This window comes from Halichoeres trimaculatus, unplaced genomic scaffold (genome assembly GCF_033239565.1).
Source record: "Halichoeres trimaculatus isolate MK-OKI-2021-1 unplaced genomic scaffold, fHalTri1.1 fHalTri1_scaffold_4, whole genome shotgun sequence".
NCBI classification, from domain to species: domain Eukaryota; kingdom Metazoa; phylum Chordata; class Actinopteri; order Labriformes; family Labridae; genus Halichoeres; species Halichoeres trimaculatus.
In genome coordinates, this window is record NW_027437182.1 from 15,976,802 (window position 1) to 15,988,233 (window position 11,432).

An 11,432-nucleotide genomic window follows, 5' to 3' on the forward strand; every position below is an offset into this window, starting at 1 on the left:
AACTGTGTACACTCACACAAACACACACACACACACACACACACACCTACACGTAGCAGACAGCAGTTACGTGATGCTTCTCTGTCCCATCAGGAGCTGCATGATGCAAGCTGACTCAGAAAAGCTGCGACAAGCCTGGATCAAAGCTGTCCAGAACAGCATTGCCACTGCCTTCAGAGACAAAGGAGATGACAGCGAGGTAATGACCACACACGCTGAGACTGAGAGGTTCACACAATCATTATATAAGAAAATTGGTGATTGAATCATGTGTTTATATACTTAACACCAGTTTCCTCTGGTTTAGTTTATCTCTAGTGTTCTGTTTAATTTTTCCCATGTGGTAGGCTGTTAGCCTTGCTGCTCCTATGTCCTCATTACACAACAGGGATAAAGTTTGATTTATTTTCATTTCATACCATTCCATCTGAATAAACCCTTCTGGGTGTCTGTGCCTCTCCCTGACTCCTTCACGTCAGAAACTGGACAGGAAGTCTTCCACATCAACAGGGAGCTTGGACTCTGGTGGGGAGCTAAAGGAGAGATCACTGAAAGGAGAGAGCGCCCTGCAGAAAGTCCTGGCCATCCCAGGAAATACTGAGTGCTGTGACTGTGGCCAGCCAGACCCCCGCTGGGCCAGCATCAATCTAGGCATCACTCTCTGTATACAGTGCTCTGGTATCCACAGGTAAAGAACTGCAGTGTGTCTTTATATAATGTCTCTCTCATTAATAGTGTATGTATTACAGACTCATCTTAGAGCTGTTAGGGTACTGCATGCTAATCTGAAATCTACATAACAGGAGTTTTATCTTAAATGCAGAGCTCAGGTTCCCCCTTGTGGCTAAATGCTGTACTACACTTGCATAGGTTGAAGATATGATAACACTCAAGACTTTCCAACAATAGTTTTGTTCAAGTCCTTTAAAAATAAAAGCAATTTTAGTATAGTATTTATTCATTTGCTTATTTCACATACAGGAGTCTGGGAGTGCATTTCTCCAAGGTCCGGTCTTTGACATTGGATACATGGGAGCAGGAACTATTAAAGGTGTGTGAGGAGAACTGAAGACTGTTGAGTTTGCTTTCAGTGCTTGACTGTGACGTGTCTATTGAAGATTTATGTTACATGTTCATGTTTGCTTATTTAGTCTTCTGGATGTATGATTACTGATTTTTCTCTACACCTTCCACAGTTGATGTGTGAACTAGGAAATGGAGTGATCAACCAGATTTATGAGGCTCGACGAGAGGAGCTGGGAGCTAGAAAACCACAGCCTGGAGATCCAAGGTATAAAACTTCTGGAAAACATATTTTAAGTTCCTGATGTTAAAGAATATAGAAACATGATTATCTCAGTGAATCAAACTAAAAAACATTCATCTGTTTTTTTTTCTACAAACAATAACAAATTTATTTCTTCCAAATAGACATGAGGTGGAGGCCTACATCAAAGCCAAATACGTGGATCGGCGTTTCATTCGTCGGCCGTCAGACGAGGAGCTTCGAAACAAAGTTGTTTCTCTGAGCAAACAGGAGAAGAGACTGAGCAGCAGCTCAGAGCACCTGCCTCCAAGACCGCCACCACCCACCCCAAAACTCAGACCTGGTTCAAATACCTCTGGACAGTCAGGTCAGTAGATAAAAAAAAACAAGTTCAACCTTTGGTGCATGGTTTACTGTGACCTTTCCCCTGTCTCTGAACTTACCAACAAACAAAACAAAACAAAACAGACAACAAATCACATGGTAAGGTATTTTTTCACCTGAATGATGTCTGGTCACACAGACAAGCCCATCAGTTCATGTTGTCTGGGATAAACCAGAAGCCAAAAAGAGCAAAGCCTGTGTCTTTTGAGCCTTGGATTTTGTCCATCTTTCCTCTCTGAAAATTCTGCCCTGTAGAGAAGAAGCATCCACACATCGACATACTGTTTGTTCTCTGTGAACAGCATATGTCTTGGCCCTCTCTGCCTCCCATTGCGTCCTGTAGTCTGTCTCTTTCAGTGTCGACTGAGTTGCTAGTCTAATTATCTCTGCTTCTGCCCTGCTTTCCTTTCTCTCTTCATCCTCACTCTTTTTTCTGTCCTCCCCTGGCTGTTCTGTGCTTCTGGACTAACCCCCCCGCTCCCTAACCCCACTACAACCCTGCATCTCAATTAACACCCTTTACCTTCCTACTTCCAAACTCCCATCATCCCTAACGTAGCTGTTGCCAGCGGCTTGGAGGCTCGCCGCGACTCTCTCTTCTGTCCTGACGAGCTTGACTCGCTCTTCTCCTACTTTGACAACTCTGCCAAGCTCAGGAGCAGTAAGTACTAAATGCTCAGTGTTTCGCTTGCTCCTTCTTCACTCCTCTCTGTTTTGATTCGCTGCTTTGGGGCTGTGGACTAAAAAACCCTTCACTCACTTTTTGGTTTCTTTCCCATCCAGTCCTTCTTTATGGAACATCCCACCATACAAAAAAGCATCCCATCGCCCACCATGTTTTTGTTTCTTTTTCTTCAGATGGGGAGTTTGTCTCTCACACATGGTTTTGATCGATGTCCAGTATTTATGTTTGTGTCTGTCACATTTTGAATTAGGGACCTAAAAATAACAAAGTGATAGTGGTGGCGGGGTCTTGTATGAACACATTCTGTAAAAATATCAGGATCACCTTCTGTTTCTGGTAATATCATAAGCTGAGGATGAGCAGCTCAAGGTGACAGTGTCATAATCTACCAGCATACTTCCTCCCTGTTCCACAGATCTAATCCTAAAGGTGTTCCTTTTATTTTATGCGGAGGGATCCATGTGTGTCTTCTTCTACAATCAGTGATTCAGACTCTTTTGTTTTACAGTAAAAAGTGCAGACAGCGGCATCCAGAACAGTGCTGATGGGAGCAGGGAGATGCTGGCCAACACCCCTTCCAATAATAGCCTGGCAGATGCAGGTAAGACACAATCACATGTGTTCACAATATATCTCCATCCTTGCATTAAAATCCCGCAACACTGTGTTCTAACACAAGGCCGGAAGCAAAATATGGAAGAAATAAAGACAAAGAGATACAAATACTTGTTTCTCAAATAAACATAGTAATTGTGTTTTTTGTGTTGTACTAGGATTAGAGAAGAAAGACCGATCATCTCTAGGTGTTTATAACCAATACTTATTTTAAGTTGTAAAATGTTAGTATCTTTCTGAAAAAATCTTCAAGTTTCAGCATTGTTTGTGTGAGCACTATGAGAAAAGAAAGAACAATCTTGGTCATTGGAATAGATGTGAAGTCTTCCCCTAACAATTACTGTGCATATTACAAGCCTTAAACAGCAAACCTCAAACATTATCCAAGTCTATGAAGTTTAGATCCTTTTTGAAAGTGTTATTTCACCACAACAACAACAAAAAAAGTTAAATACTTTCCACACCATCTAACATCTCTTTCCTTGAACATTTCAGAAGCCGCTGAGTCTCCGCCGATGCCCATGCCTGCCACACTGCCTCCCCCATCCCCTTGTAAGGAGGTTGTGTTCTACGAGCCCAAAGAGTACAGCCCCGGTCTACAGCTCTACTGGGCCTCGTGTGCTCGCAGCCTGCCGGACATGGCTGAAGCACTGGCCCATGGAGCGGAGGTTAACTGGGTCAACACTGAGGACGACAAGAGGACGCCACTTATCATGGCGGTGCAGGGGGTGAGAAATCCTGCATATACCACGCTTTGATAGATCTGTTAAGAAGAGAAAACACATGGCTTTGAAAATCCAGTCATGTATAATTTTGTATGTATGCTTAATAAAGTTTTAACTTCATTGTTGTAAATTTAGTCTCAAATAAAATCATGTGTTTTTTAATGTTTTCAGGGTTCGTTGGTCACCTGTGAGTTCCTGCTCCAAAATGCAGCAAATGTAAACCAACAGGACGCTCAGGGCCGGGGCCCCCTCCACCACGCCACCATGCTGGGACACACAGGGTTAGTCCAACACATCTACTGGTTGTTTTTATTAATCACAGTAAATATTGAAATTTAATTTGAAAAAACATGTGAGTGACAAATGACAAACTTTCTTTCCCTAGGCAAGTGTGTTTATTCTTAAAAAGAGGAGCCAATCAAAATGCTGCAGATATTGATGAAAAAACCCCGCTGTCGATAGCAGTGGATGCGGCTAACGCAGACATCGTGACACTGTGAGTGTTGTTCTTACATTACTAGGTTTTGTTTTTGTTGTTCTGTGAAGAAAAAAAAGATTTATATTGATTTTTTTGCTACATTTTAAGTTTTGTGTCTTTAACCTGTAAAATGAGACAGATCATTTTGAATGTTTTAAGGCATCGTAAAGGTTTCTTTGAAACATTCGATGGTTATAGAGCCATTACTTCAGAAAGCAGTAGGATAAAGCAGGATAAAACACCACAGTCATCATCCTTCAGGGAACTCATGTCTGTTTCACTAAGCTGTCATCTGTTCACTTAATGAATGTTTTATCTGTGGATGCGCAACGATCACCTAAAAGTGTGTTTTTTTTAATCAGAGGAAACATTTAACTTCATTGTTTCCTAATTTGCTTCAAAGTACTTGAATTAAAAGAGGATTTCTTGATGGGGTGATATTCGATTGTTGACTTTACTTTTTTTGCCCGCAGCTAATCTGTAACTTTGGTTTCTTCACCCCCTCTGCAGGTTGCGCCTGGCCAAAATGAACGAGGAAATGCGAGAGGCGGAGGGGCCCTACAGTCAGTCAGGTCAATATAACACCAACAGCCCCACAGAGATGCAGTACAGGAAGTGCATGCAGGAGTTTATTAGCCTGCAGCTGGATGAAACTTAATAAATGTCTGATGTCACCACAAACAGGAGCAACACATTGTTCAGGCTCGCTCATCACAGAGAATGTAGACGCAGGTTTCAGAGTGAAAAAGTGCTATTTAAAGCAGAAAAGGCACAGATAATTCAAATTAAAAGCATCATTTTAATTAAGATGCCTCCATTTCAGAATAAATGACATTCTGCGGCGTTAGAGTGATGTTGTTTCACCTCTGTTAGTGTTGCTCCTGTTTCCTGCTGAACTGTGAGTCACCTCCAGCTCCTGCTGGGTGCCGGTCCAGCTGCACCACAGTGTGGTCTTAGACTGTACGACAGTTTGACGGGGTTAAAGCCATGGACTCTGGACATTACTGAAGAGTTTTGTTCCAAAGTGGAACATCAACTTGTTTTAAAAAGTGACTGTTATTAATGTACATTTACAGATAGCACAAAATCAAAAGAAAGAGTCACTTTATACTAGACAGTCTGTTCTTCCTCCCTTTAAGTTTAGATCAAACTTCAGCTGAGCCCCTCCATTTAAGAGGTGGTGAGAAACTTTTTCTGGGCTAGAAAACTTCTTCCTCTACTGGTCTTGTGTCTGTGTTATTAAATAGCAAAAAAAAATAGCTAACCGGTAACTGCCACCAGTATCCAGCGACACTCGGACCTCAAAGTTACAGAAGGTTTTACTATCTGGCAATAATTGTGACTTCTGAATGATGCTTTTTAAATCATCTTACTGTCTGGAGAGGTACAGTTTGTGTCTGCAAATTGCTAAGTTTCACTTTTAAATTGACCTGTGAGAAGTATTTTATGCACATTCCTTTTGACAATTATGCAACTACTGTACCTTTTTCCTTTGATGATGTGGCTCCCATGTTCAGTCTTAATCATGTTCAAGGCCTGTTTACTTCTTACAACTGTTTCTGTGTTCAAACATGATGCATCTTGCTGTTGTGACATGCCTGATCAGAAAAAAAAACGTCTATTTTAGAGCAGTTCTGTTTTCTAAGGATACATGTAGGAATCGTGTCATGAGTATTATTACTGTAAATGTTGTAAATGATGTGCATACATACATACATGTCTTTATATCCTGACAGAATTAGCCAAGTCGAGTGGAGCGAGTGCCATGAGGGGCTCTGTGTTCACATTCTTGCTTTCCTTTGTTGGATCGTGTAGTATTTACTCTGTGTTTGGATATTTGCCGGTTTAATGTACATTGTTGGTCATCATGGAAAATCCTGAAGTGTAATATGATGGAGGCATGTCAGTGCCGTCACACTGATTGTATTGAATGTTAGTGGGTTTTACTCAAATATTGACATCATCAAGAACAAGTGCAATAGTGTAGAAAATATAACCAGATAAAGATCTTAATCATCTGTTAGTCCTAGGAGATATTGAACTGAACCTTGTATGAGCTTTATAGACACTGGGAGCGTGGCGAAAGAGCTCAGTGGTCTGATCATGAATGATTCGTCGTGCCCCAGTTCATCCCTTCCTCTCCATTCAGCCCTGAATCCTCTGAGGGCACCAAAGCACTTTGATTGAACACTTAGTTCGACTTATTCACACCGACAGAACAGTTCATTATGTTTCAAATGCTTGTTAGTGAAGAGGTGCGTTCAGTTGTTAGAATAGAGATTGTTTTGTGATTGTGTTCACATGTTCATGAAGTAGAAGCTGAGGGCTTTTCACAGATTGTAGGACAAAAAGGGACTGGTGCATTTTCGAGTATCCACCACAGGAGGGCGGAGTTTACTCACAAATGTCGTCCGTTTGATGTTGAAGAATGAAGCATCATATATCGAGGGCTACATGTGCTGCTTTTTTGGGTAGCCAGACTGTTAACAGCCTGGACGCTGTTTTTAAAAACAGGATAAACATCCCTGTGAGGATTTTTCCGCTTTTTAAAAACAAGTCAGGAATGTTTGGACCTGAATGACAAAGAATGACATCCAATTCTTCTTTTTTATGTGTTTATTTTGTTTAGTGTGTGCAATAGTTGTGGATGGAGAATGGTACAAAGATTATTGCTGGCTGACACACAAGCACTGATCATGAGAGGAGGAGAGGGAGGTTTATAGGAGCAGAGAAAAGCCAGAAGTGTCTCTGAATGATCCACGTTTGTTGATCGAAGGGCCTGATGAGAGATCTCACCTCATCTTTTTTCAAAACGTGCAGTTTAATTCAAGAGTTTCTGTCAAACTGAGAGTTGTAGAGCGGTGGTTCTCAGCCTGAGTCTCCCTGTCATTGTTCGACATTCATTCATGAAATAGGCAGAGGATTTTGTATTATTTTTTAAACATAATGAATATTTTTCATAGATATGTTGTTTTTAATCAATATTTTCCTCTTGTCTTCTGAAACTTCATTTTAAAAGCTGAGAAGTAATAAACTCGCGCAGACAGATTGTGAACCACCGCTCTTTTCACATCTCTCTCTTCTTCTTGTAAACTCACTTTCTTTGTTCTTTATTTTTGCTTCTCTGTTTTCACTCTCCTCCCCAGAGTTTGTGCCTTTCTTCTGTTCTCTTTATGTTTCTTTGGGGGTGCTGAGGCCAACACAACTGTATTTTTGTACATAAACTCCTGCACTTTAAACACAATACAGTTGTTAACAAAACTTCCTCTCTGTGGGCTGGTCTTTTGTTTCTGAGTCGTCTTCTGGTTCCTGCCTGTTTATCTTCGGACATTTTCTGTTTTGCTTCTTCTTTTATTTCTCTTTTTTCTGCCTTTACGTTCTTCTGTTTCATATTTCGAGCTTCGCTGACACTCTCACAGGTATGGCCTACTTTATTCTTTTCATTCTTGTTCTGATGATGCCTTCTTTGTGCATGAGCCCTGTACTCTGTATTTTTATCCTTCTTTACACCTGCATAATGAGTCTTAAATCATCTGTTTGTGACCCAATTTTTTTACTTCATTAACACTTCATTAAACTTATTTGAAGCATTATTTCAAAAGAAAAACAGGAACATAACACCAAATCCAACATGTTTACAGTCTCATAGTAAATAGATAATCATACAAACGTGTTGGATTTGTTAACCACAGTTTCATTGGTCTCCAGACACTGCAAAAGAATGATTTTTTTAAAGTGTTTTTGTCCTATTTTCAGTAAAAAATGTCTTTTAGACTTAATATGAGCCACATTCCCCAGACCAATCCAGAAAAATGTCTAGTTTCCAGTTATTTAAAGACAAAAATTTAGTCTAAATTGCTTGTAATGAGTTTTTAAAAAAATTGCAAATGGAACAAGAGAAAAGTTATTTGTATAAAGACATTTTTCTAGTTTCAAGCAAATTTTGGCTGATTTTTTTTTACTTGTTACAAGCAATTCAGACCTCATTTTTGTCTTTAAACATCCTGAAACAAGACATTTTTCTCTACTGGTCAGGTGAATGTGTATATCAAATGTAATAAGACCCTTTTTATGTAAAATAAGACAAAACACTTAATGATTTCAGTTTTTGTGGTAGATAAGCAGTATTTTCTTGTTTAGAGATTCAAACTTTTTGAAAAAAGTTTATCTTAAAAACACGTTTTTTTATTCACTCCTTCATTTCTACCTGTATTTTTAAAGTCTTGTTTTCGTGTTCCTCTAACAGGAGATGAAACCTACCAGGATATATTCCAGGATTACACCCACATGGCCTCCAATGATCCGGACAAGCTGAACCGCTACCAGCAATAGGATCCACGAAAAACCTTGACATGACCACGACACCGTCCACTCGCACTCAGAGATGCTATCTACATTAACCAGAAGACATGAAGATGTCTGGATCAACGTCCTCAACTTTCTCCTCCCACAGCTGGATTCATGTCACGATGTCCGATGTAGAAGAAGCTCTTTCTTGTTAGATTTTATTAACATGTCTCACTCTCCCTGTCTCTACAATTTACTTAAACTAAGGGGAAACTTCTGTGAACAGCAAACCTCACAGTCTAAACAAAACTCTGCTTCCTGGTGTGACCTGTTAGTGAAAGGTACTTTGATCAAACTTGATCTTTGTCACTTACTGACAGAAGAAACTCAAAGATAAGTTTTTTTAACTTTAGTATAAAGTAATGAACACACGTTGGACTTTTAAATACAGCTTTTAGATTTTTTGAAGCCTGATTTTTTCATCCTGATTCTCCTTTTGAACACAAGACGAATGCTACAGGATCTTTTGTATCAAAGTTAATCTTTGTCTCTCTCTCTCTGCAGCGTATACATGGCAATATGATTTTACTTATTTGCACAAATTCTTACTTTTAAATCGCAGCTGAGGTTACCTGTTCTGATGGTAAGTCTGTGACATGATGCACAGTGATGACAGAAGTCAACATGTTATTGATGGGTTTTAATGTTCACAAGGTTTTTTTTACTGCAGAACAAAGTTCTCTGAATGATTAAATTGAAAATTTTGTGACTGCATCAGTACTTAAAGTACATGTTGTGATTTTGCAGAGTTGATTAGCTTCAGTCATGTCTGGATTGTTCAGTTGTAGATCCAGTCCCATTTTTCTTTAAAGTTTAGAAGTTTTTAACAAAGTTACGGAAATGTGTGTTAACGTTGATGTTTTAAAAGTAATACAATTTTATTTATTTTTTTTTACATTTTGGGGGTGAGACAGGAATGAGAGATAGGAAATGTGGGCAGGGTAGAAAGAAAGGCAGCAGTTGAGGCCTACAGTTGAAACAGTTGTAACAATGGCGACACTGTGTTCCACATTATTATGCAAGTGATATTTTTTTTTTTTCAATTTGGAAGGCTGCTGTTCAGAAAGAAATGTGTTGATATATTTGAGGCCTTGTGTGTTTACGAAAACCTTTTTGTTTAAATCCCTAAACATTTTTAATATCCTCTTATCACAATGTGTGTGCTACATTATCATTATGCAAGTCCTATTCAACTTTGAGCTTGAGCAAGAAAAGCTACCTGTTCAAAGAGGAACAGAATCAAATTGTCAATAAGGTCCATTGACCAGTGACCTCTGACCTCAGTATTTCAATCAACCAAATTTTTCACACTCATTTCTGCATATTCTGCATTAATTTAATAAAACACAAAACAATACTTTAAAAAGCAGAACATTAAGCAGATATCTGACTTCTTAACAAATTTGAACATGAATGTTTACACAGGTTTTAAAATATTCACAAAACTGGAGCTTGCGTTATAGTTTGGAACACAGTGTATAGCATGTGTACATGGGGCACACACTAAAACCATCAATGGCGTCCCAGAACTTTAAACTTCAACCACATGGAGAAATATTGTAGTTATACCCTGTCTTTTTTTTTAAGGAAATAAACTGAAACCACTAAATTGTCTTTAACTTTAGGAGAGCTGGATTTACTTTTGAACACCGTCAGGCATAAACCTCAAAGTGTTTGAGTCCAGACATGATTTCTGCTAATTTCACAGCAGCAGCATCCTGAGCAGTTTTGGCCTTTAAAAACAATAAAGTCATCACAGCTCTGTGACAGTAACAGCTTATTATTAAACATGATATAAAGTGCAGGGGAAACTTTAGCACCATGGGATACAACTCTTGTACATTTTGTACAGAAGCTTTCAAAATTCTCTACAGAAAGTGAAGTATAAAGATACTGGTACTTGAATCATTTATATGCTTTTGTACATGCTGTTTCTTGTATTCTTTGATTATTTTAGCCTTCATTTTATATGTTCATCTGTATACCAGTACACGTGTACTGCATATTCTACCTGTAATATGTTAAACTTCAATACATATGAACCAAGGATTCACCTCTGAGTGTGTTTTCTTTGTTCTTCTCATTCATGGAGTTAGTTTTTTGTTGTTTTTTTTGGTCTTTGGATGTGGTTCATTCAAGATCTCAATATAATTTGTACAATACATGGCCCCATTGGTGTGCTCCATCTGCTCACCAGAGGGAGCTCTACTCCTCATTTTAAATCTGTGGAGGGAAACGTTTTGGCTCTTCTGTAGAGAGGAAGCAGCTGAGACACTTTACTGTGTGAGTTTGATCACCATTACAATTTGAACTACATTGTTAATTTTTTTTAACTTCAGATTTAAAACAGATTCATTCATATTCTGGTGTCATTTTTTCAGAAGACTGTAGCCCAGTCCCATCTCTGAATAATTATTCTCTGAATAATTACAGCATGTTTACTTCTGCTGCTGTTTATATGAGAGGCATGCAGGCCAGCCGTGCCAACCACTTGAAATGAATAACAGCTATTTCTGTGTGTGTGTGTATGTGTGTATGTGTGTGTGTGCACACACTGCAGTCCAACATATGTTTAGTCTGCCCCAACCTAACATTCCTAGAAACACATCATTTTTTTCAACGATAACAGGATCATCATTCAGTTCAGTGGGAGTGAAGTGGACACGCTCGTGTTAAACATACAGGGCGACTTACACAGATGGCTGCTGCATTATTTCACTGAGTTCATATTTCATATTACGAAACTGGCAAGTAAGGAAGGGGGAAAAAATCTCACTACTGTCTTTAAATCTACATAAAAGCATCTCACATTATCTTCCCAAACTCCTCACTGTATTTCGGAGTAAATGTACACAGCTGCTCCTCCTTGTTATTCTGAAAAATCACAGAAAACACTTTGCCTTGTGTCATTTCTTCAAAATATTAACCATC

The 11,432-nt window shown here is 39.1% G+C and overlaps 1 protein-coding gene across 2 annotated transcripts in view; it reads left to right on the forward strand.

Annotated features, from left to right (window-relative positions):
* The window catches only part of LOC141788688 (arf-GAP with coiled-coil, ANK repeat and PH domain-containing protein 2-like), a 50,933-nt gene extending 40,423 nt beyond the window's left edge, over nucleotides 1-10,510 (forward strand). The window contains exons 15-26 of one of the 2 annotated variants that reach the window (XM_074667679.1): nucleotides 94-199; nucleotides 480-688; nucleotides 982-1,051; nucleotides 1,197-1,291; nucleotides 1,432-1,634; nucleotides 2,211-2,312; nucleotides 2,845-2,937; nucleotides 3,447-3,679; nucleotides 3,848-3,957; nucleotides 4,062-4,172; nucleotides 4,665-4,726; nucleotides 8,401-10,510. In XM_074667679.1, coding sequence (XP_074523780.1) covers nucleotides 94-199; nucleotides 480-688; nucleotides 982-1,051; nucleotides 1,197-1,291; nucleotides 1,432-1,634; nucleotides 2,211-2,312; nucleotides 2,845-2,937; nucleotides 3,447-3,679; nucleotides 3,848-3,957; nucleotides 4,062-4,172; nucleotides 4,665-4,726; nucleotides 8,401-8,486 — 1,480 coding nt within the window. In that variant the 3' untranslated portion in view covers nucleotides 8,487-10,510. Of the gene's footprint in view, nucleotides 1-93; nucleotides 200-479; nucleotides 689-981; nucleotides 1,052-1,196; nucleotides 1,292-1,431; nucleotides 1,635-2,210; nucleotides 2,313-2,844; nucleotides 2,938-3,446; nucleotides 3,680-3,847; nucleotides 3,958-4,061; nucleotides 4,173-4,664; nucleotides 8,036-8,400 lie in introns of those variants that run through there. The other variant, XM_074667680.1, reaches the window with a different exon arrangement.
* Nucleotides 10,511-11,432: the final 922 nt, after the last annotated feature.